Below are 25845 nucleotides of genomic sequence, written 5' to 3'. Positions count from 1 at the left end.
GACCCTCCGAACTCCTCGACTCTCCAAACAGCTCAGGACCCTCCGAGTGGTCAACCAAGCACATCTAGCTTCATCCCCCCCCCCTCAGAGAATCTCCCGGCCTCGGACCCCCCTTTGGGGTCCGATCTTCGCCCAGCTTAGAGCATTGCGTCCTCTCTCTCGACCCCCTCGCGCCGATCTGCCCAAAAGCCCGTCAACAAAAGCTTACAGACTCAGAAGAAAGAACATTAATCCCCATTTGGTTTACAAAGGAATACCATTCTCGTTATCAGTAAATTAGCATTCCTGCTAGTTAACAAAAGGAAACCCTTTCCCAACAGTAACAAAGAAAAAAGAAGAAACCCCCTTTACATGTAGAATGGTGGTCAACCACTGCTTGTTCCTTCTTCCAGTCAATTAAAGCCGATATCTCGCCTTTACGTCTCAGAGTGAGTTATTGATGGTGCATCAATTTTATTGACTGGAAGTTTTAAAACATGGAAAGCGTTTTACGTCTGGAAAGATTGGATTTGGACCCCCAAGACCCTGAAGCAGCTCTTGCCTTTGAACTCTGGCTTGCAAGCTTCCAATCATACTTGGAGGAGGTTAGAGCAACTGAACCCGCTGTTATGCACCGAATTCTCCACTTGAGGGTCACCCCGAAAGTTTACTCACTTATCAGGGGCCTGTCGACCTACGAAGGGGCACTGGACGCCCTCAAAAGACAGTACCTGCGGCCGGTGAACACCGTCTACGCAAGACATCGCTTAGCTACGCGACGACAGCGGCCTGGAGAATTGAGCACCCAGTTTCTCTAAGCCCTACAGACGCTCATGTGGACTTGCGATTGCAAAACACTCACGGCAGAACACCTTGCGGAGCTGCTAGTACAAGACACCTTTGGTACAGGAATTAGGTCAGTGTATGTGCATCAGCGGCTGCTGGAAAATGCCGATCTTACCTTACGCTCGGCAATCGAGACAGCCAACATGCTGGAGGTTGCGCTGCACAATGCTGACACTGTCCAGCCACACGATCCCCCGCCGGTCCCGTGGTTGCCTCAGACCCTGCCACCGCCGGATCCCACGAGTGAATTCGCCAACACCGCTGCCAGTCGCGATTCCACGAACTCCCCGAACCCGACCACAGCTGCGGCCAGTCAAAAGCCCACGCAGTGTTACTTCTGTGGACTCGAAAAGCACCCCCGAAAACACTGCCCGGCCCGAGAAGCGACCTGCTCCAGCTGTGGGAAGAAGGGCCATTTTGCCAAGGTCTGTAAGTCTAAACCACGAGTGGGGTCGGGCAGCGCTGCGTGTGAGGCACGGGGATGGCCATCTTGCCTGCCCGGATGGGGGCGGCCATCTTTGTCGGCACCAACATACCCCGCCTCCGACCCACCGGTGTTTACCAGGCACCAAGACGGCAGTTCAACTCTGGCCACCGTGACCCTCGACCAAAGCACCCCACACCAGCTTGCAAGGTCAATGATGGACATCCTGGTGGAGGGGCACAGGACTAGCTGCCTGTTTGACACGGGCAGCACTGAGAGTTTTATTGACCCGGACACAGTGCAACGCTGTGGACTCGTGACATGGCTGGTAAGTCAGAGAGTCACCTTGGCTTCTGGGTCGCATTCCACAGACATCCGGGTGGGTTGTGTAGCGACATTGGTGGTGCAGGGCACAGAATATCGGAACTTTGCGCGACTGGTCATGCCTCAACTGTGCGCACCTGTGCTATTGGGGCTGGACTTCCAGAGCTACCTCGAAAGTGTGACTATGGCATATGACGGGCCCCTCCCACCACTCACTGTCAGGAATCCTCAGTTTGGTGGGTCTTCGCCACATACCCCGCTACTGACCACACACACACACCGAACCACACGTCCCACCCAGCACCATGCTGACAGCTGCGCTACTGACACCACTTGCAGCCTCTCCACCCTCAAGATCCCTCCCCCACTGCTGTTCGCCAACCTGACCCCCGACTATAAACCTGTGGCAACTAAAAGCAGGAGGTACGGCGCGGGGGACAGGGCCTTCATTCAGTCAGAGGTGCAGCGGCTGCTCAGGGAGGGGATCATTGAGCCAAACACAAGCCCTTGGAGGGCCCAGGAGGTTGTTGCTCGGACTGGGCAGAAAAATAGGATGGTCGTGGACTATAGTCAAACCATCAATAAGTTCACGCAGCTTGACGCATACCCCCTACCCCGCATCGCGGATATGGTCAACCAGATAGCTCAGTACAAGGTGTACTCGACAATAGATCTGAAATCTGCTTACCACCAGCTCCCCATCCGCCCAAAGGACCGCCCCTACACTGCCTTCGAGGCGGGCGGCAGGCTCTATCACTTCCTGCGCGTCCCCTTCGGTGTCACGAATGGTGTCTCTGTCTTCCAGAGGGAAATGGACCGGATGGTGGACCAGTGCCAACTGAAGGCCACATTTCCCTATCTGGATAACATCACCATCTGTGGTCACAACTGGCCGGATCACAACGCCAACCTCCAACGATTTTTCCAAGTGGCCGAAGCCCTGACCCTTACTTATAGCAGGGACGTGTGTGTTCGGAACCACCTGACTCACTATCCTTGGGTATGTCATGGAGAATGGGATCATTGGCCCTGATCCCGAACGTATGCGCCCCCTGTTAGAACTCCCTCTTCCCACCACTCTCAAAGCCCTCAGACGGTGCCTGGGCTTCTTTTCCTATTACGCCCAATGGGTCCCTCACTATGCAGACAAGGCCCGCCCCCTGGTCAAGTCTACCACTTTTCCCCTCTCTGCTGAGGCCTGCGCAGCCTTCAGCTGCATTAAAGGGGACATTGTCAAAGCAACGATGCATGCGGTGGACGAGACCATTCCCTTCCAAGTAGAGAGTGACGCCTCAGATTTCGCGCTTGCTGCTACCCTCAATCAGGCAGGCAGGCCAGTAGCATTCTTTTCTCGTACCCTTGAAGGCTCTGAAATTCGGCACTCCACGGTGGAGAAAGAAGCCCAGGCCATAGTGGAAGCTATTAGGCACTGGAGGCACTATCTCGCCAGCAAAAGGTTCACCTTGCTGACCGACCAGCGCTCGGTTGCGTTCATGTTTAGCAACCAACAGCGGGGCAAAATCAAAAATGTTAAGATTTTGTGGTGGAGAATAGAACTCTCCACCTACAACTATGACATCCTGTACCGGCCTGGCAGACTCAATGAGCCCCCTGATGCCCTATCCCGGGGAGTGTGTGCTAGCTCGACCAGCTATATGCCCTCCATGCACATCTTTGCCATCTGGGGGTCACCCGATTTTACCATTTCGTGAAAGCCCGGGACCTGCCGTACTCCCTGGAGGACATCAGGACGATGACCAGGGACTGCCAAGTCTACGCTGAGTGTAAACCGCACCTCTACCGTCCTGAAACGACGCAACTTATCAAGGCCACCCGCCCCTTTGAGCGACTGAGTGTTGACTTTAAGGACCCCCTTCCCTCCACCGACTGCAATGTCTATTTTCTCAACATCATCAACGAGTACTCGCGGTTCCCCTTTGCCATCCCCTGCCCCGACACCACTACCACGTCCATCATAAAAGCTCTGCACCAGCTCTTCACTCTGTTCGGATATCCCTGCTATATCCACAGCGATAGAGGGTCCTTCTTTATGAGTGACGAGCTGCGCCAGTACCTGCTAGCTAGGGGCATTGCTACTAGTCGGACCACGAGTTATAATCCCCGGGGAAATGGACAGGTGGAGAGGGAGAATGCCACAGTGTGGAAGGCCACACTTTTAGCCCTTAAGTCAAAAGGGTTGCTGGTCTCTCGCTGGCAGGAGGTCCTCCCCGAGGCACTCCACTCTATCCGCTCTCTGTTATGTACGTCCACCAATGCCACCCCTCTCAAACGCCTATTCCCTTTTCCCAGGAAGCCTGTCACTGGGACCACCCTACCAGCTTGGCTGGCAACCCCAGGGCCAGTGCTGCTCCGGAAACATGTGAGGAGTAATAAATACTCCCCGCTGATCGAGAGAGTTCACCTTCTACATGCGAACCCCCAGTATGCCTATGTGGTCTTACCTGATGGGCGGGAGGACACAGTCTCTGTCTGCAACCTGGCACCCGCAGGAGCAGCAGACCACTACCCCGAACACTCCACGGTAACTATGAACCCTGTACCCGAGGTGAAACTGCGCACACCAAGCCCTACACAGACTCCTCATGACACTCCTATATCGGGCATCTCGTATGCGTATATACCAGGTGCCTTGCACACGCGTGAGGGATCACTGACGCCTAGTGGGCTGACACCTCCAGTTAGGCCGGAACCAGCATAACCTCCGTCTCTGGTGCAATCACCACTGGCACCTGTGCAATCACAGCCGGTGCTACGTAGATCGCAGCGACAGATTCGACCACCTGATAGACTTAACCTGTAAATATACTTGTAAGAAACTTCGCCCCATGGGGACTCTCTTTTAAAATAAAGGGGGGGTGAATGTGGTGAACTACATATACCTGTCTGGACACGCCCCCTGCTGACTGCTCCTGTGGCTCCCCCCACAGACTGTGGCTCCTCCCACAGACCCCGGTATAAAGGCGATTGAGGCCTGAGCCCGGCCTCTCAGTCTCCAGGATGTAGTATGGTGGTCAACCACTGCTTGTTCCTTCTTCCAGTCAATAAAAGCCAATATCTCGCCTTTACGTCTCAGAGAGTTATTGATGGTGCATCACTGGCATAGCTGCTTTGCCTCAGGATCTTCAGGATACACAGAGAGAGGTCTTCATGAAACCAGTAATTGGGTACTGGACAATTTCCACAACTCCAAATGAAGACATTGGGGTCAAATATAAGTTAGGCTCCAGACAAGATGGCTTTCTATCCAAAGGATTCCGGCAATAGCCAGTGAGAAATGTTTCAATTTAACAGTTGGGAAGAGCCTAGCACTGCATAAGAGAAAGAGTTTATGGATATTGATTAGATTTTAGATTCCCTGGGAGTGGTGGATTGGTGTAAGCAAATGAGCTAAACTTTTGAGTTCGAGAGAGCTGCTGAGGTGGAAATTATGTTGTATGGAAGGAGTACCTTTGTAGACAAGATTCAGTCTTTATGATGACGTGAATTGGTTTCCATAGCCAGAGGAATGTGGAGTGAGGTAGAGAGGTGGAGTTTACAAAGTCTTTTTCCCTTACAGGGTTTTGCCCCTCCCATGTAATAAATAGACTCCTGGGGATGGAATGAGGTGGAAGGGATAAGTGAAGAGATATTTTCCTCCTTTTCAATTCAGTATGTTCACAAAGGCAATGAGATTTCTTGCTCTCATATCAGTAGTTCATACTTTGATCAATCATCCTACGTGCCTCTTAATAAAATACTGACAAGATTTAACGGAGACCTCAATACCCCTGTGAACCTAGAACCTAGTTGGTGCAGGCCTGGTCCCGGGAGTGCCTTCAGGCATTACCAGTCTGGACTGGATTAGGTACTCTGTCCTGACTTTCAGTAAGTCTCAATAAGTCCCAGTCACCCCAGTCTTTTTATTGATAACAAGTCACATCTTCAATAAACCCTATTAAACTTGGCAAATGTAGCCCAGTTTTAATAAATTTGCTCTCAGTTTTGATTAAGTCTTTCAATTAATGTAATCCAAAAGGTGGATTCTAAAAGTTTGTGCACATAAGGCTCGACTAACTGATTTACAGCAGGCTGGCTCATTCTTCTGTCCGTTCCACACAGTAAAATGGATATATGTAATCATCAAACATATATACTACATGTACTCATATTATGCATTAAGAACATACAAACAGTATAGACAAAACACATATACACTATACACAAGCATTACACATTAACAACTCACAACCATCACATGGAAAATGTATTCTTTACACATTGAACACACAGAAATGTTACATGTTGAGCAAAGATTATATCTATGAATTTTATACACTAAACCCGTGGGCACTATGTAGTTTAAACATGTGTAAGCTAAACATTAAGATAACATAAACACTACAGAAAATACATAGCTATTTTCATATATATTACAATTTGAACACATATATTAAACATGCATTAATACATATAAATGTCTTGGCCAATTTGTCGTTGGACTCACCACTGCAGCCGTTTTGATCTGTCTTTGATTGTCTATAATTCAGTTTGATTGAGAACCAGGCTTCTGTTGCTAGGTGATGAGAATAAGGTGGGTGTCTGTGAAGTGCTAAGAAGCCTCAATCTGATGGCTCAGAGACTCAGACTTCTCCCTGCTCATTCTGGCCTCTCACTGGGACTGGCTCTGCGTTTGCCAGAGAGTGGGGTCTCACAATCTGGCAATGAAATTAAGCTCACTATTTGGCAATGGGACCCATCACAGTAACGATGCACGGCAGCAGTTTCAAACTGAGTTGAAGTTCACTATCTGGCAAAGGGACTGGCTTCTATATCTACCAATTAGCCACATCTCACTATCTAGCAATGGGACCAGTTTCATTATCAGCCAGTGCACCAAGACCTGATGTTGGGTCTTTGACCAAAACATCAATTCTTGATTCCTTTCCATAGCTGCTGCCTGACCTCCAGCATTGTGTGTGTGTGTGTGTGTGTGTGTGTGTGTGTGTGTAAGACACAGGTATCGCTCAATATTATGAGAGATAAGAGTTAATGCTCAAGGATAAAAGCTAATTCTCAGCCCAATGAAGCAGTGGAGGCTACCTCAGTAAATATATTTAAGACAAGTTTGGATATGATTTTTGCATAGTAGGGGAATTAAGGGTTATGGGGAAAGGGCAGGTAGGTGGAGATGATTCCATGGTCAAATCAGCCATGATCTTATTGAATGATGGAGCAGGTCCGACGGGCCAGATGGCCTGCGCCTGCTCCTATTTCTTATGTTAACCAAAAACCCCTATCTCGCAGTAGAACCAGTGTAATTGCCAGTGAGTTAAGTTACACCATTTGACCATGGGAGAGCCATGCTGCTCAACTAATGAAGCAAGTCTCAGTGTCTGACAAAGGGTTGAGTCACATAATCATACAGGGAGCCCACGGGTGGAAGGGAGTATAAGGGAAGCAGAGAACAAAACAGGTTGGGTAGGGAAGAATGCAGAGGGAGAAGAGAATTACGTCATTGACTAATTTCACTTAAATTAATGTGGAAATGACAGGTGGGGCATTGAATGGACATTTGTTCTTCATAACCCAATAAATTAAATGTTAAAATAAATAAAGGGCAGCTCGTCTCCTTCACTTTACTGATGATGATCTTGTATAATGGGATTAAGTGAGGCTGAAATGTGCTTGCCCGGAGGCTGTGCTATAATTTCATTAGAACCCTGATCCACTGACCATTCTTCTTAAAGCAGGCTGCTGCCCTGATTCCTGCTTCATTCCAGGTGCCCAGCCATGAGGGACAGTCAGTGCTGGCGGAGCATGAGACTACGGGAGACCATCTCCATCTACATGACCACACTGCTGATCATCGTGATAATACTGGTGCTGTCTTTCAACCCCATCGCACCCAGGCGGAGTCCCTTCCCCTATCGAGTGCCCTTGGATCCTCAGGGACTGGCGAAGCTGGCCTGGAACGTCAGCTATTCCCAGGAAGCGGTGTACTTCTGCCTCATGATCAGGGAACTGAAGTTTGGGATGCTGTTTGGGATGTCGGACCGAGGAGGCATAGAGAACGCAGACCTGGCCATCCTGTGGAGCGATGGCCGCAACTCCTATTTCGGGGTAAGTCGGGGGTAAACTGACTTGCAGCCAGTGCGCTCTAAAGCAAGACAGTTAAGTTCAGGAGAGCTGCTGATTTCTGTGCTCACACCAGCAGTAGCTGGTCAGTGATTTAATAGTTTGACTTAATGCATCTGATTACAGATGCTTATACTCATAAAGTACACAAAATAAACCAATAATGCTACTTGGCTCATACAATACATGCACACGTATGCATCCTGAAAATGCAGGCATTGCATGCAGATGTGTCATGTGAACACAACCATTGTCCTCACATACCATTGACACAAGCGTTTTGCAAATGTTGAGTGTGTGCCTTCAGGCACCTGTACCTGCTCTCTGATGGTAGCAATGAGAAGAGGGCATGTCCTGGCTGGTGGGGGTCTTTAATGACGGATGCCACCTTTATCAAGGAGTTCTTCAAAAGACAATGTTTGAACAAGGTGGTATCGATCATTAAGGACCCCCACTGCCCTTTTCTCATTACCTCCATCACAGAGGACGTACAATAGCCAGAAAATATTTGAGGTAAACATTTTCCCTCCGCCATCAGGTTTATGAAAGGACAGTGATCCCAGGAACAATACATTTCTTCTTGGAATCCATTGTATAGTTCATGGATTGCTCTGTACTGCTGCCACAAAAAAAACAAATGTCACGACATATGTCAGTGATAATAAACTTAACTCTGATTCTGAGATTTTAAACATATTTACACACATTCATAAACACACATGAACAACAGCTTGAATTAATTCTAATTCTAATAATGTGCCACTTAACGCCACGGCAGTATCAGCATAAACTGTGTGCAGTCCCCGCTCAGAGAAAGAAAGATTGGTCTACATTTCATCACAACTAGATCATATTAAAATCAGGGATCTCCCCTTCTGTGGGGAAATGTCGCAGTGTCCCAATTTGATCTCAGTTGTATTCCTGTGCCATTAGGATGCCTGGACTGATGAGCAGGCACAGATTCACTTGGACACACAGCAGGATTACCAGCTGATTGATGCTCACCAGTCAAACCAAGGATTTTACCTCACCTTCAAGAGACACTTCAACACCTGCGACAAAAGGGACTACGTCATTGAGGTCAGTGGGGTCAAAGTGCTGAACACTGGATGATGCTTTGAATGAGAAAGTGACTTTTGTTTTAACCAGATACGTGGAGAAGTGTATCCCTTTCAGTGCTAAGCGATAAACTTGAACATGGATGGAGCATATTGTGGAGGATCTCCTTTGAAGTCAAAGTCTCCTCAAAAGTAGCCCGGTCTATTTCCATTCCACTTTATGTCATACTCTTACCTACTGCCCGTTATGCTGCTGGTGCTTAGGGCAGAAATGAGGGTCCTCCATCTTCATTGCTGCTTCCGTTACAATTGTTTTTTTGACCATTTGGAGTTGTTAGCCCTGAGCTGACCTTCTGAACCTGGAGGACTGGTGTGTTATGGTCCTATTCGGTAACAGGTTGATTTCATACAGGAAGATTATTTTTCTTTGAGCAATGATTAATTCTAAATGTGTGTGTCCTGTGAATTATCTTCCTCCAAGGGCGGCACGGTCCATCTCCTGTACGGATTCCTTGAGCGGCCAGTTGCATCGGTGGAAACCATCAACCTGAGGTCAGTGGCCAGGGGCATACAGAGGGTGCAGCTCCTGAAACCCGACATCCATACGCCCGCACTGCCCTCAGATGTTAAGGTGTTGGAAGTGCTCGCCCCGAACGTAACAATTCCTGACCAGGAAACAACCTACTGGTGCCACATCAGTCATCTGCCCAGCAACTTTCCTGCACATCACGTTGTCATGGTAGGTATTTTACGAAAGATAAGAGGACCACGAGGTTGGTACATGCAGTATGGAATTGATTATTGACCTGTAGGCTGGTGGAGATGGTTAGGATTAGTGGTGGAGAGTTGCTAAACTTTCTCAGTGGTTAATGAATAATTTGGGAGAACAAGAAGATAAATTAAAATATGCATTTCCATGGAGATATAAATTGGTTGTGCCCTCCTTATAACTGGCTAACTCACTTTGTAACATCAGTACACTCAATCCCTTCATCCAAGTCATTAATATAGATCAAAAATGCATATATCTGGCTCCAGCAATGACCCCCACGATTACTGATTGCCAATCCAAAACTAACTGTCCTGACTGTTTTCTATTAGTTGGCCATTCCCCTACCTATGTCTATATATTTTCCCTGTGCCTGTGCACTCTTCTGCAGTAATCTTTTATTCAGAAACCTATCACTTTCCAGAAATCCAAGTACATCTTCTTGTTCTTTTTAATCCATCCTGTTTGTTGCAACTTCAAAGGACTGTAACAAATCCTCCCTCTCATTAAGCCAGATTGATAATCTTAATGATTTTTCTAAATGTTCCACTGTTATATCCTGAATAATGGATTTTAGCACCTTCTCAATGACAGATGTGAGGCAAACTGGCCAAAAGTTTCTTTTTCTCTCCCTCAAGTACCTTTGCATCTTTTTCAAGCTATTTTCTATCTGGTCCCAAGAATGTGCTGAGCTTCTATTACATTCCTAAACATGGCAGTGGTATGGTCACAGAACATCGAACAGTACAGCACAGGAATAGACCCTTGTGTCCACAACGTCTGTGCCAAGTATGATGTCAAGTTAAACTATATGATCCATATATCTCCATTCCCTGCATACTCGCATGCCTACCTCAAAGCTTCTTCAGTGCCACTATCATATCTGCCTTTCCTGCCACCTCTGGCAGGGTATTCCAGGCAGCGGAGTTTTAAAAATAAAAAGTTTCCCTGCACATCCTTTTTAAACTTCCCATTTACTTTGAAGCTATTCCCTCCCGAGTTCAAGGTTTCTTCTCTGGGAGAAAGATTTTGATTGTCTGGCCTATCGATAACCCCTCATGAGTTTCCTTCAGGTCTTCCCTCAGCCACCAACATTACAAATTGGATGCGGAAATTCTCCAACCGGGTCTGTCCAACCCCTCCTTGTAGCTAATATCCTCTAATCTAGACAGTATTCTGGGTAAATCTCTTCTGAACTATCTCCAAAACTTCTGGTGACCAGAATTGACCACAGTATTCCAAATGTAAATGAAGAAAAGTTTTATATAACTGCAATATGTATTGAGATCGGATCCCACCAGGGTAGCACAGTTTCTGAAGACTTTCAGATGGTTGAGGAGAGTTCGGATCTTAATGAGGATCTCAAAACCCAATGAGTTGTGAATCCATTCTCCCAGCTCCAACCCATCCACAGGGTGGCTTATACCTCTCTGCAGTGTAAGTACCTTCGGAAACATTTCCAATCTGACCCCAAATTTTTATCTCCTTTCCTGATGAGTACGAGCCAGTGATTTCAAAAGGAAATGAAGCAATTATACATCATATGGAGGTGTTCCAGTGCGCACCGCAGTTTGACCAGATGCCTGCGTATAATGGGCCGTGTGACTCCAAGATGAAGCCCGCAAAGCTGAATTATTGCAGGCACGTGCTGGCGGCATGGGCAATGGGCGCTCAGGTAAGTGAGTGAAGCTCCTGTGAAGATATTAAGAGGAATAGATAGAGAGGACAGCCAGCACCTCTTCCCCAGGGCACCACTGCTCAATACAAGAGGACATGGCTTTAAGATAAAGAATGGGAAGTTCAAGGGGGGATATTAGAGGAAGGTTTTTTACTCAGAGAGTGGTTGGTGCGTGGAATGCACTGCCTGAGTCAGTGGTGGAGGCAGATACACTAGTGAAATTTAAGAGACAACTAGACAGGTATATGGAGGAATTTAGGGTGGAGGGTTATATGCGAGGTAGGGTTTAAGGGTTGGCACAACATTGTGGGCCGAAGGGCCTGTACTGTGCTGTACTATTCTATGTTCAACGTGTGGGGGATAGAAAGTAGGTGAAAGCTGTTCACGTGAGTCAGCGTGTTGTCATTTGGGGGAGTGCATGAAATGAAGACCTCATGAGGTGTGAGTTAAAACCCTGGAGAGCACTAAGCAAGAGAACCTGCACAGTTTAGGTGATGAGGGCATAGAATGCTGCGGGGTGGATTGAGGAGAGAGTGAGTGTCTTGCACAGTGTGAACGATGAAATTATAGAACATGGAACCACGTCCTTGACGACCAGTATGAACCCAGCAAATTAACCCCAGTACTTGGCCCATCACCTCTATGCCTGGGCAATCCAAATGCTTGACTAGCCATCTCCTAGATGCTGTCCGTGACACTGTTTATACTCCCCTCTCAGGCAGAACAGTCCAGCTACACCCCACTCTCTGGGTGAAAAAGAACCCCCTTAGACCCCCTTTAAATTTCCTACCCCATACCCTATGTCTGCTAGTTTTAGTCACCTCTTATAAGGCAACAACTTAGCTGCAGTCTACACTATCTATACCATAGTTCTATATACCTCAGTCATGTCCTCTCTTAACCTCCTCACCTACTGACTGAATCTCTCCAGTCCCTTCTCAGCACTGAAAGGCTCCATCCCAGGCAATGTCTATTAATCTCCTCTGCGTCCTCTTAAACTCTATCACATCTTTCCTTTAGCGTAGGGGTTCCCAACCCTTTTGTGCCATGTACCAATACCATTAAGCAAGGGGTCTGTGGACCCCGGGTGGAACGCCCTGCTTTAACCAAAGACGCATGCAGCTGAGGCCTGACCAACGTTTTCTTAAGTTGGAGAATAACCTTACTGCTCTTGTACTCATTGTCACTAATAGTAAAAGCCCTTATCCCAAATCCCTTCTAATCACAATATCTATGTGTACTTTCATCTTCAAATATCCCCGGACTTCACTCCAAGGTCCCTCAGTTCCATAATGATCCTTAGGACCTCACCATTCATGGTGTGTGTCCTAGCCTCATTACTACTCCCAAAACGCAAGCAGAGGAGCATGAGAGATGCTGTCAGATCTCCTCGGGTGGGAGATGAGTGTGAGCCCCTTGAAGCTTTAATACCTAACGCTGAGCTACTCCAGCTCGAAAGTAATTGATTCTTCATCCATTTTACTTGAAAGCAAATCTTCAGCAATTGGCTTTCGCCTGTTTAAATTCATTCACAGAGGAGCTCACTGCTGACATGACTGACACTTACCGCTCATACCTGTTGCACAGAATGTTTGAATCAGCTGTCCTCACCAAGCGTGGATGTCCTGTCCAGGAGCGTTTCAGCCTTCTATACCCACACCACTTAAAGCATCTATTACTGTGAGGACATAAGAACAGAACAACTATAGAAGTAAGGTGGCTCCTTGACTCTTTGAGCCAACGTTCAATACAGCCATGATTTTCTGTATCTCATCCACATTCCTATACCCATTTCCCATACCCCGATTATCTTAATGTTCAAAAATTGTTGTGACAGCCTCAGATACATGTATAAGATTAACAAACTATGGGTAAAGAAATTTCCCCTTGTTATAACTCTAAATGCCTATCCAACAATTCTTAGGCAGCTCACTAGGGCAGAATTGGGGAATAGGTTTTCTGTGGCTGAGGAGATTAGAAGTAGAAGTCACGGTGACATAGTAACAGATAGGCCATTTATACTTCAGATGAGGACATTCCTCTTTATTCTGTGGGTAGTGAATCATTAGAAGGTTGTGGAAGCTCAGCCATTGATTGCATTTAAAACAGAGACCCTTTGAATTCTGTTTATTGGAGAAATCTAGAAAGGTGATCAAGGAGCAGGAAAATAGTGTTGAGATAGAATGCTGGAGCTAGGTCAAAGGGCTGAATTACCTGCTCTACCTTTCATCTTCTCATAACTCTTTATTCAGAGAATATGCCCCTAGTCTAAACCACATTCTAAAGGAAACCACCTCTCAAATCTTGAATGGCTGGATTCCCCCAAGAATGTCTACCATACGTCTATGAATCTCCTTTGCAGAATTCTTTTTAGTGTTAAAATGTGTTGCTCAGGGTCTCAGCGCAATAGCTATCTGTTAAATGTCCTTTTTGTAGTTTTAGATGAGAGATCCTCCTCCAAGCTGTGAAATCCAGGTCTCTGTGTCATTACAGGCATTCTATTACCCAAAAGATGCTGGACTTCTCATTGGCGGAGAAAACTCCTCAAAGTATTTGCGACTGGAAGTGCATTACCATAATCCTCTGAAACTCTCTGGTGCGTTTGGAATTAACTCACTATTCTCTACCTCACAATTCACACTAGTGAACCTGAGCATGAATGTTATTATAGATATACGAGTGTGCAAATGAGTGTGTAATTGTGTATGTCTAATTCTCTCATAATATGCATATGTGTTGTGTGTAATCTGCACTTTAGGGATATGGCAGGGTAAACTGATTAACATTAACTGAAGTCATAATATTCTAAGAACCTCTGAAAGTTGAGTGGCTTCACCATATTAACGGAGATAATTGTGAACTAATGATTCATTGGGGAATTAGAATATACGAAGTTTGGTCTGGTTTGCATGGGCCACACGGTAGCATAGCGGTTAGCACAATCGTTTAACATACCTAGCTATCACTGATCTGGAATCCCTACCACTCTCTGTAAGGAGTTTGTATGTTCTCCCAGTGACCGCATGGGTTTCCTACCACATTCCGAAGACCTGCGGGTGAGTTGTAAGTATGCTATGATGGTGCCAGAAGTGTGGCGACACTTGTGAACTGTCCTACACACTCCTCACTAATTTTATTTGATGCATACAATGCATTTCACTGTACGTTTCAATGTACATGTGAAAAATAAAGGTAATCATAATCTTTTATGGTTTAAGCCCAAATTTACCTTGTATAGTCTAGTTAGCAAAAATATGTAACTGATATCTTCCATTTGTAAAAGCATTGTTAACTGAAACTTTTCCCATCTAAAGGGCGATTGGACCAGTCTGGGATTCGTCTGTTCTATACACCCACCTTAAGGAAGTTCAACGCAGGTATCATGGAACTGGGTCTGGTGTACACACCCATCATGGCAATCCCTCCAGGCGAGACGAGCTTTGTGCTCAGGGGATATTGTACGGCAAAGTGTACTGAACACGTGAGCAACTTCATTGCTAAATGGGCCAGTCAAACAACAACAAGGCCTTGGAATGATCAGAGATGAGGACAGGGAAGCAGGGCTGGAGGTGTAGTGAGGGCAATGGGGTTGGGGGGTGGGGGGGGCCTGCTGAAATTGGCTCAATACAAGACAGAGATGAGTTTAGGCTGAGGCAGAGTCAGGACTGGTGGGAGCGTTAAGCCTGAGGACTGGGACTAGAAATGGATATGAAGATCAGTGGAGCAAGAAGTTAGGAACAAAGATATATCCATCCTCCCCTTGCTTTATCAGTGAGCAGTTTCCATTGTTGAAGAGTCAGTCAGGAATCAGTGTGGTGTCACCATCTTAAGTCAATACAGGGCACTCTCTTACAGCTCAGAGGTAGGTCACTGATGTCAGCCTACTGCATGATATGTCAGGTTTGGTATGGTCTGGAACCATGGTATTGTGGTCAAGCGTTGTTAAGTGTTGGAATATTGTATATAGGTCAGAAATTAATACTGATTTCAATGCCTTTCTGATCCTAGACACTGCCCAAGTCTGGCATCCGGATCTTTGCTTCACAACTCCACACTCACCTTACTGGCACAAAGGTGAAAACTGTCCTTGTCCAGGATGGGGTTGAGATGGACATTGTGAATGCTGATGGACATTACAGCACTCACTTTCAGGTATGGCTCCTTGTGAAGCTCAAGCACACTCTCACTAATAACCTCACATAAGCGCTTTATACGAGGGGTGATTGATAAGTTCATGGCCTAAGGTAGAAGGAGTGAATTTTAGAAAGCCTAGCACATTTATTTTTCAACATAGTCCCCTCCTACATTTACACACTTAGTCCAGCGGTCATGGAGCATACGGATCTTGGACCTCCAGAAAGCATCCACAGCATGGGTGATTGATAAGTTTGTGGCCTAAGGTAGGAGATGAGTTATACAGCTCTCATTACATGCACAAGCAGTTCAACTCTTTGAGTGATTATGCAGAAAGTTTGAAGTTAATGACTCATCGGGGTGATTGATAAGTTTGTGGCCTAAGGTAGAAGGAGATAAGTTATTAACTTCTTGCTGCCTTATCTAAGAAAAAATATATCTGTCTTGAAAGCTTCAATTAACCCACCATTCAATCACTAGGAAAGGCACTCCCCAATATTCTCTAACACTCATGTGAAGAAGTGTTTCCTGATAGCACTCTTGCTTCTACCTCTGAATTTTAAGGTTATGTCCAATTGTTCTGCTCTTGCACTCCATTTGAACTAGGTTTTCCCCTTCTCCCCATCAACTCATTTAACCAATTCATGCCATTCTTTAAGAACACCTTGTCATACTCTATCATTAATCTTGATCCATCCTTCTTGGGTACAAAGTGGATGATGTTCCTCACTTTAACAGGTTAACTGAGTGAGAAAAAACCTGAGACAGATCTAAATTAGTGTTCCTCTGCAACATGCTCATTCCACAATGCCTGCTAACTGTGCCTCCAATCTGAATATTAACTGAATTGTTGGATATACGGCAACTAATTCCTTTGTCTAGGTAGGAAATAGCTGCCTTACAGATCCACGAAAAGTGCCAAATGTTAACTTCTACCGAAGAATATTCCCTGTATCCCAAATCTCCATCTTCTACCTCCCAGCCAGCATCCAATGGTTACCTCACATTATATGCACTTTTTTTTGCCAATAATCTCTTGTACAGGACCATCCTGAATATGTCCTGCAAGCTGGTCAATGTTGAGGAAAGGTTATCCCACAGTTTTTCACTGCCTTTGCTTAAACAAATCTACATCAATGGAAATTGGAGAAAGACTCAGTTTACTACAGTATAAATGAAACAATTAAATAAACCCAGACCCATTTTGACAGGCACTGTAAATCGCAGCAACAAATGGTAGGTAGAGTGAGTCACCCCTCTTAACATTCATTTTTGTGATTTTAATGTAATATTTCTCATAGAAAAGAATTAATACTGAGGTGGCTTTTTTTTTGGCTTTTATAGGAAATTCGTATGTTGCAGAAAGAGGTCACAGTGTTACCCGTAAGTATCCTATTCATCATGTGGATTAATTACACTGCAGCAACTAATGTTTTCCAAAAATACAAGCCTGATCTTTGCTTTATCCAACTGCTAACCTGGTGCTGTACACAATCACCAGCTTGGGTTTACAAACCAGCTTACCAAATTCCAAACATGTACTCTACACAGTAACATAGTGATTGCACAAACACCAGTTGTTCTTGGTACTTTTAACAAACAATAATCTAATGCTTTGAAGAATTATGTTGACTTTGTCATTTGTTTACAAGATGGGCTCATTGATATGATTTTCTGAATAGGGGGATGTCCTGATCACTTCCTGCACGTACAATACAGAGGACCGGAATCATGTGACCGTGGTAGGTATTTGAATCCCACAACATGAGCTGGTTGCTTTTACTAAATTGCCCCTTCTCTCAGTGCAGTAAAAAAACAGCACAGAAATGACTAACTCAAACAAGGGAGTGCCGTTATGTAAGAACAGCAGGGAATGTTGGAGATTTAATTTGTTCGAAATATCAGAGGTTTTGATCGTGTAAATAAAGAGAAACTAAATATGGACCTAAAGAAAGAAAATGCTTTAAGAAAAGCCATGTGGCCACAAAAATTTGAATAACCTCCTTCTGTGCCCCATTCCATAAAGCCAGGCTATGTACGAATTCCAAGAACAATCCGTTCACTCACCAATGTTGAAGGTCGCTTTGGAAATTACATTTGTGCATCATTATTACCTCCGGATCCGGGTTCTTTTTCTGATCTGTCATGGACAGTAGAATTCCTCCATCCGATTTCCCTTTCTCACTCCATAATAAATATCCGGCACAGATCAATCCCACTCCTCGGCCATGGACATCTATTTGGTCCATGTTGCCAGCAATCTCCTCCCCACACTCAGTTTTACCAAACGATAAATGTTTGGGTACCATCAGTCCTCTGACTCTCTCCCCGTAGCGACTCTTCTTCATAGCATGCCCCAGCTAGGCACCGAATCCCACTTTTTCTGCATATTTTCTATAGGCCAAGAGGCTGATGTTGTGGGTGTCAAGAGAGCAGAATAAACCCAAGAATACTAACAATCCACCCCACCCATCCAAAAGTGACTGAGTTACAGATTAGGAGAGGACCTGTCAGAGGACCTCTGGACCTGTCAGTCATCTTGGTTGCTCTGAAGAGTGTTATCATCATTTGGTCACATCTGTAATTTCCAGTCGGCAGACGATTTCCCTCCACGCCACTCTGACATATTGGGAAATCATATACTTGGCAAGTTACAGCAGTGGTTTGCCATTGCCTTCTGCCAGGTGAGTTCAAAGAGTTCATCACCTCTTGCAGTGGATGACCAGGACATCTAGGTGTCTTGTCGTGCTCTTAGTGCTCCACAAATACCTGCTGGCCTGCCTTCTTGACCATTGATCAGTCTCCTCCGCTCCATCTGCTAGGGCCAGACTTCACACGCTGGGATATGCAAATCCCTTACCTCACCGAGGGTCGAAGACCCGTCGGCTACCCTCACCTGATTTGGCCCGTCTGCCGAGATGGTTTACCGGGGTGTGGCCACTGCACGTGTTACAGCTACTTGGGGCCACAGGTGGGAGCTGAGCGCCAAGTGGGGACCAAAGGTGGACAAGCTGCCCTGAAAAAAGGCATGGCAGGCCCTCCCATCAGAGGTGCTACCCCTCCCTAGTGAGGTGGGGTAATAATCTCTTGGATAGAATATCCTTCACTTCTGAGTAAACCCTGATCCAGAATTTCGATGTATGATAGGAAATCAGAGTTCATGAGGATCCCAAGATTTTCAGGTCTGTGTAGCATGCACGGGACAATAAGGCAGCATGCTGGATCTTGTTAGAGGGGAAACAGGTGGAGACGCCAAAGAATGGAGAACTGATCGTGCAGTGAATTGAAATTCTGACATTCTCCAACGTGATTGTTATCGGATTCTGTGTGTACAGGGAGGATTTGGAATCAACGAAGAAATGTGTGTGAACTACGTGCACTATTACCCCCAGACTGAACTGGAGCTGTGTAAGAGTGTTGTGGATCTGAGTTACCTGCAGAAATATTTCACCTTCATCAACAGGTAATGATAATCCACAGTTATTTAAGCAAATCTTCAAGACACATTATCCAGCATCAGAACCAGACCAGAAGTGACACCCAGCCAAGAAGAAAATGCTACAAAAGGTCATCTATACTTAGAACTTTGTTGAATGTGAAAGAGATTGAAATAATGGTATCTTTAAAAAAGCATAGGTTAGGAGATAGTTAGAATATTGTGCACAGTTCTGGACGTAGCATTACCTGCAGTGGAGAGGGGACAGAAAGGATTCAGCAGCTATTGCCTGGATTGGAAGATTTCGGTTGTAGCTGGGTTTGTACTCCATGGAGCAGCAGGGGCAACCTAATAGAATTGTACAGAATTATGAAGTAGGTCGTAAGAAACTTTACCTCATGGCTGTCTACCAAAAGAGGCCATAGTTGGAAGGTGAAGAGAAAGAGTTCAAAATAAATCTGAGGAAGAATTTTTCCACCCAGCAGTGATGAGTGGTAGAGACGGAGACTCCCACATTTTGGAAGCACCTGGACATACTCTTGCGCTACCAGAGCATCTCCTCCATATCTACCATCTTCCCATCCTTCTACTGTCTTAACAGGGATATGGTTACCCTTGTCCTTACCTACCACCTCACAAGGGTATCCAGGACATCACTCTCCAAGGTTCCACCATCTCCAACAGGATACTGCCACTAATTACAGCTTTCCCTGCATCACACACCCGCACTCCCCCCCCAGCCCCCTGCTTTCCATGGTGACTGGTCTCCACGATTCCCTCGTCCCTCCCCACTGAACTCCCTCCTGTCATTTATCCCTACAAGTAGGACAAGTACTGCAGTAGCCCCTATGCACTTTCCCTCAGCACAATTGAGGGGCCCAAACAACCATTTCCGGTGAGGTGACACTTCAGTTGCCAGTCTGTTGGGGCTGTGTTCTGTATCTGTTGCTCCCTTCTCTCCATTGGTGAGACCCAAAACAGATTGAGAGACCACTCTGAGCATATTTGCTCTGACCTCCTCAAAAGGCAGGATCTGCTGGTGGCCACCCAATTCAATTCAACTTCCCATTCCTATTTTAACACATCTGTCCATGAACCCCTCTGCTACAACAATGAGGTTACACTCAGGTTGGAAGAGCAACATCCAGGTAGCATCCAACCTGGTGGCATGAACGTTGTTTCCCCCAAACTCTCATAATTTCTCCTCCTTTCCTCCTTCTTTTTCCATTCCCCACCTTTCACCCCTTTTCACCTGCCCATTACCTCTCTCTGTTCTCCTCCTTTCCACTCCTCCATGGTCCACTGTCCTCTCCTATTAGATTCCTTCATCTCCATTCCTTTGCTACGATTCCTTCCCACCTTCGTACTTCATCCCACCTCCCCCCACACTCCCACCTTCTTCCTGACCTGGTCTTGCCTATCAACTGCCAGCTTGTACTCCTACCTTTCCTCCTCCATTTTTTTTTGTGGCTTCTGCCCCCTTCCTTTCCAGTCTTGATGAAGGATCTTGACCCAAAATGTCGACAGCTTATTCTCCCCCACAGATGCTGCCTGACTTGGTGAGTTCTTCTAGCACTTTGAGTGTGCTGCTCTAGTATACGTAAGTATTTGATGGTCAGCATAAACATGGTAGCCTGTAGAGCTCGTTTCTTTACTGTATGACTCAGAAGTTAAGGAAGGGGAATCAGACGCTAACTGTCCAGGGATGGATACCTGATGACTTAGGAAGTGAGACACTCAACATATTCCAAATTGCCGGTTCTTCTGAAGCCCTCTGTTGGTTAGGATTGACCATGGATATTGTGTCCTAGCTGTCTAAGTTAATACACAAGCCAGTTAGCTAGCTAGGGCTGTGTGATATGGAGAACAGGCCCATGCAGCAGGCTCCCCTGTCCACACAGTGGATGAATCCAAAGGAACGGCAGAGACTAATACATTTTGGTGCCAGCAATGTCACAGGAGTTTGCATTCAGTGTTGAATTCAATGTAGGACTGCCTTAGGGATTCCAGCCCCAGATTTTTCCTTTGGGTTTATTCCCAAACCTTCCCCACAAGTGGGTATAGCCACAAGGCAGTGGAGATTTGAAATCAGAGATCTCCTTCTCCTAGATGAGCTGTCAACCATGGCTGGTGAGCCCCACCTGCCCAAAGCGACTGGTTTTAAGGTGCTAGTAACCCCCCTTTGCCCCTTCTCCTGTCAGTAGAAATGGTCACATGTGAAGGCCAGGAGCTGGACTTGTTTGTCAGAGGTTATTTGAGACATGTGCCATTGGGAGTATTTAATAGGTAGCAGGAGCTAATCCCCATTACCACCCCCGGACATAACAACCTTAAGGAACCTGTTCTTGTAGGCAGAGTATTTATGTGGCTAGTTCTGATCCGTTTCTGGTCTGACCTCTAGCATCGCTGGCGATGCACTAAATGTTGGATGCTGGTCAGATTCTCTCTTGTTGGACACTGTCACAAACAGGCACTGGTGTGCTACAATCATCGATTCCCCACGACTTGCCTCACTCCAACTTCCAATTTCTCTCATAAAGACACATAATCTTTAATTGTCATACGTACATCCGTACAGTGAAATGCGTCTTTTGCCTGAAATCAAATCAGCGAGGATTACGCCAGGAAGACCTCAAATGTCACACTTCCAGCAGCAACCATGCAATGCCCACAACTTGCTAACTCTGACCCCTAGCCATATACCTTTAGAACGTGGGAGGAAATTGGTACACCCAGAAGAAGCCCACACAGTCACGGGGAGAACATACAAACTCCTTACAGACAGCGGCGGGAACTGAACCCAATCATCGATCACGGGCTGATGCTGTAAAGTGATTCACCAACTGCAACACCACCAGCTTGGTGGAAGCCAACCCCCAAGCACTCCCAGCAGTTCTGGTATTAGGGAAGGGTACAAAATGCTCTGGGGTGGAAAAGGATGAGAAAGTTATACAGTAATTTATAATACCTTGCTGTCATTACAGGATAGAAGATGACGGGATCTGTACCTGCCCTCAAGTACCTGTAACACAGCAGTTCAACGCCGTGACCTGGAGCCCTTTCAGTCACCAAGTACTGAGGGCCTTGTATGATTCTGCTCCCATCTCTATGCATTGCAACAAGTCTTCTGCTGTTCGTTTCCCGGTGAGTACAGAGACTGTGTTCTAATTGACAGAGTACACTCCAAGTGAATGCAAGACTTTGCTTCCAGTAACAGTGTTGTGCTACAATCCCTGGGCACTGGTAAACTCTGCAGACTTTCAAACTGCTTGTACTCATTAATGCATGTTGCTGACAATGTTAAAGTTGCCTATTGGTGTCAGTCTTTGAGAAAGTAGAGGTGAGTCACCAACCTGAACACAGCAGTCTTTCTGGCAGTTACTCCCACAATGCAGGTGGATAGCTTAACCCTGAGACCATGGACAAGCAACTATAGTTACAATCTAAGATGGTCTGTAGCAGGGATATGAACCAGCACATGGGGGTTGGGGCATTTTGAGTGAAACCTCTTCACTGAAGCATTACCTGGCCTGCTGAGTTCCTCCAGCATTTTGTGTGTGTTTCACTGAAACATCTTCTAACCTCAGGGTGACTGGGAAAAGCAACCTCTCCCAGAAGTGACCAAGGTGCTGCCTGAAACTCCAGATCGCTGTCAGAGGATGAGCCACTTGGAGCCAGGAGAACCCACCGTCGTTGACTTCACCTCCAGGAAACCAGGACAGTGACGTAAGGCTCAGCCGTTCGCATCAGCTGATCGACCGGGAGCAGAATTGGGTGAAAGATGTTCCTGACAACCACACAAAACCGATAATTCCTCTCTAATGTCTCACCTGTTTGTGACTGTGACCTGTGGCCTCTGTATGCTGCCTGTTGAATGAGCCAGATTATATATCTCTTCCAATTAAACTGCAAACTGTTTTCAATCAGCATCTGTGAGATTTTGTGACGAAGATTCAGATCCTCTGTGAAGTATGTACAGAAATGCACAATACCTGCTCTGAAGTCCAACACCTCTATCCACACCTGCCCAAAAGTTTCTAGACATCCATAATGTGGGAGGTGGTCACTACTTCCAATATTCACACCAGGCTTCTGCATAGCTCTGAGGCTCTCAGTGCCATGCAGAATTATGTTTAGTCACAAGCCAGGCATTCATGTGAGCCAATAAGGGTGTTATATTCTTCCAAAGAGACTTGAGTACATTCTCAAAGACTCTAGCCTCCATATGAAGAATAATAATAATAATAAAACAGACAGAAAAAGCTTCTATATAGAAAGTTTCAGAGTAGCAAAGATGAGAGTGGAATACTGAGGGAATGAGAGTGGGGAATTAATAACAAAAGCAAGGCTATTGCAGATAAGTTACAACAACACTTTTCATTAGTCTTCACAGTGAATGATACTGTAATTATCCCAAAGACATCAGATATGATCTAGTTTCTAACACCATAGAAAAACTTGTAACAACTCCCATCATGAGGGACAAAATACTGGAAAAACTAATGGGAGTAAAAGCAGCCAAGAAACACATAACTATTTTAAAGAGAGGTTGCAGAAATAATGGAGACATTGAAGATTTTATCATAATTCTTTCTTCTAGAAGAGTACCAGCATACTGAACAAACACAAGCGTGTTTGTTTTGTTCAAGAAGGATGTCAAAAAGCAGGTAACAATAGGCATGCTAGGTTCACATCTGTTGTTAGTAGGATACCGAGGTCTATAATTAAGGAAGAAATTGCTAGTCATTTAGAGAAACTTATTGTAATCAAACCAAGTCAACATGCTTTACGAAAGACAAATCACGTCTGACAAATTTGCTGTAATTCTCTGTGGGTGTAACAAGCAGAGGAGATAAAGAGTTGAATCTGTTGATGTGATGCATTTGAATTTCCAGAGGCATTTGACGAGGTGCCACATAAAACCCTCCTATTCCAACATGTTAATCCATCTTGTGCCAAGATAAGGTCACCCTCAGAATGGAGGAGCAACACCTTATATCCCTCCAACCTGATAGCATGAATATTGATTTCTCCTTCTGGTGAACAAAATTCCACCCCCCCCCCCCCCAACCTTCTACTACTTCTCATCTGCCTATTACATCCCGCTGGGTCCCCTCCTCCTTTTTCTCCTATGGTCAACTCTTCTCCCCCATCACATTCTTTCTTCCACAGCCATTTACATTTCCCACCCACCTGGCTTCACCTATCACCTCCCAGCTAGCCTCTTTTCCCTCACCCCATCCCTCTCAGTCCCTGAAGGAGTGCCTTGGCCTGAAACGTTGATTGTTTATTCATTTCCACAGATGCTGCTTGGCCTGCTGAGCTCCCCCAGTATTTTGAGTGTGTTGCTTTGAATTTCCAGCATCTGCAGATTTTCTCCTGTTTGCACAAGAGTTTGTGGTATGTGTTAGCATGGATTGTAGGCAAGTTATCAAAGAGAAGACAAATAGTAGGAATAAACTGGCCTTTATCATGCTGAAAGAATGTAACTAGTGAAGTTCACCATTAAAGCCCTGAAGAGGGGGATAGGATATATCTAACTTTGTTATTGATGTGAAAATAGACAGGCAGATATTTTGTTTGCAACAAAATGAAGATAGAATGAGCAAGAGGGTGAAAACTTGGCAAATGGAGCTTCATGTGGGAAAGCATGAGGTCATGCGCTCCAGACAAGGAATTACAGGCAGACTATTACATTAATGGAGAAACAACCCAGATGAGTGAAGCACAGAGGGATTTAGATATTCTTTTAAAAGAAACACAAGAAGTTTGTAGGTAGTTGTGTCAGGTGTTTAAAAAGGCAAATGACATGCTGGTCTTTGATGTAAGAGAGTTATGGTTTAGAAATAGAGCAGTAGTTTTACAATGGTACAAGATATTAGTGAGACAATGCTTGCAGTATTGTGCACAGATTTGGTTTCCTTATTTAAGAAAGGATATACCAGTATTGGAGGCAGTGAAAAAGAAACACAATGGGTTAATTACTGGGATAAGAGGTCTGCCCAATTACAAGGTGGTGAAGAAATAAGAAGTTCTTTTTCCAAGGGAGTGCAATACTGTCACTGGACCAGTGCTGAGGGAGTGCAGCACTGTCACTGGACCAGTGCTGAGGGAGTGCAGCACTGTCACTGGACCAGTGCTGAGGGAGTGCAGCACTGTCACTGGACCAGTGCTGAGGGAGTGCAGCACTGTCACTGGACCAGTGCTGAGGGAGTGCAGCACTGTCACTGGACCAGTGCTGAGGGAGTGCAGCACTGTCACTGGACCAGTGCTGAGGGAGTGCAGCACTATCACTAGACCAGTGCTAAGAGAGTGCCGCGTTGTCACTGGACCAGTGCTGAGGGAGTGCCGCGTTGTCACTGGACCAGTGCTGAGGGAGTGCCGCGTTGTTACTGGACCAGCATCAAGGGGCGCCACACTGTCACTGGACCAGTGCCGAGGGAGTGTCGTGTTGTCACAGGACCAGTGCCGAGGGGCGCAGCACTGTCACAGGACCAGTGCTGAGAGAGTGCCGCGTTGTTACTGGACCAGTGCCGAGGGAGTGCCGCGTTGTTACTGGACCAGCATCAAGGGGCGCCACACTGTCACTGGACCAGTGCCGAGGGAGTGCCGCGTTGTCACTGGACCAGTGCTGAGGGAGTGCCGCGTTGTTACTGGACCGGCATCAAGGGGCGCCACACTGTCACTGGACCAGTGCCGAGGGAGTGTCGTGTTGTCACAGGACCAGTGCCGAGGGGCGCAGCACTGTCACAGGACCAGTGCTGAGAGAGTGCCGCGTTGTTACTGGACCAGTGCCGAGGGAGTGCCGCGTTGTTACTGGACCAGCATCAAGGGGCGCCACACTGTCACTGGACCAGTGCCGAGGGAGTGCCGCGTTGTCACTGGACCAGTGCTGAGGGAGTGCCGCGTTGTTACTGGACCAGCATCAAAGGGCGCCACACTGTCACAGGACCAGTGCTGAGAGAGTGCCGCGTTGTTACTGGACCAGTGCCGAGGGAGTGCCGCGTTGTTACTGGACCAGCATCAAGGGGCGCCACACTGTCACTGGACCAGTGCCGAGGG

At 46.3% G+C, this 25845-nt stretch overlaps 1 protein-coding gene across 1 annotated transcript; it reads left to right on the top strand.

Annotated features, from left to right (window-relative positions):
• Positions 1-5488: 5488 nt before the first annotated feature.
• Positions 5489-24814, top strand: dbh (dopamine beta-hydroxylase (dopamine beta-monooxygenase)). Its single transcript, XM_059994278.1, has 12 exons — positions 5489-7693; positions 8642-8788; positions 9248-9505; positions 11034-11210; positions 13707-13809; positions 14528-14694; positions 15222-15365; positions 16692-16730; positions 17030-17089; positions 18683-18810; positions 21768-21927; positions 22371-24814. The coding sequence occupies exons 1-12, from the start codon at positions 7364-7366 to the stop codon at positions 22506-22508; spliced, it is 1851 nt and encodes a 616-aa protein (XP_059850261.1). The 5' UTR covers positions 5489-7363; the 3' UTR covers positions 22509-24814.
• Positions 24815-25845: the final 1031 nt, after the last annotated feature.

The sequence above is a fragment of the Hypanus sabinus genome, chromosome 18 (genome assembly GCF_030144855.1).
Source record: "Hypanus sabinus isolate sHypSab1 chromosome 18, sHypSab1.hap1, whole genome shotgun sequence".
NCBI classification, from domain to species: Eukaryota; Metazoa; Chordata; class Chondrichthyes; order Myliobatiformes; family Dasyatidae; genus Hypanus; species Hypanus sabinus.
The sequence above is the reverse complement of the archived record's forward strand: the minus strand, read 5'-3'. Positions and strand labels throughout refer to the sequence as shown.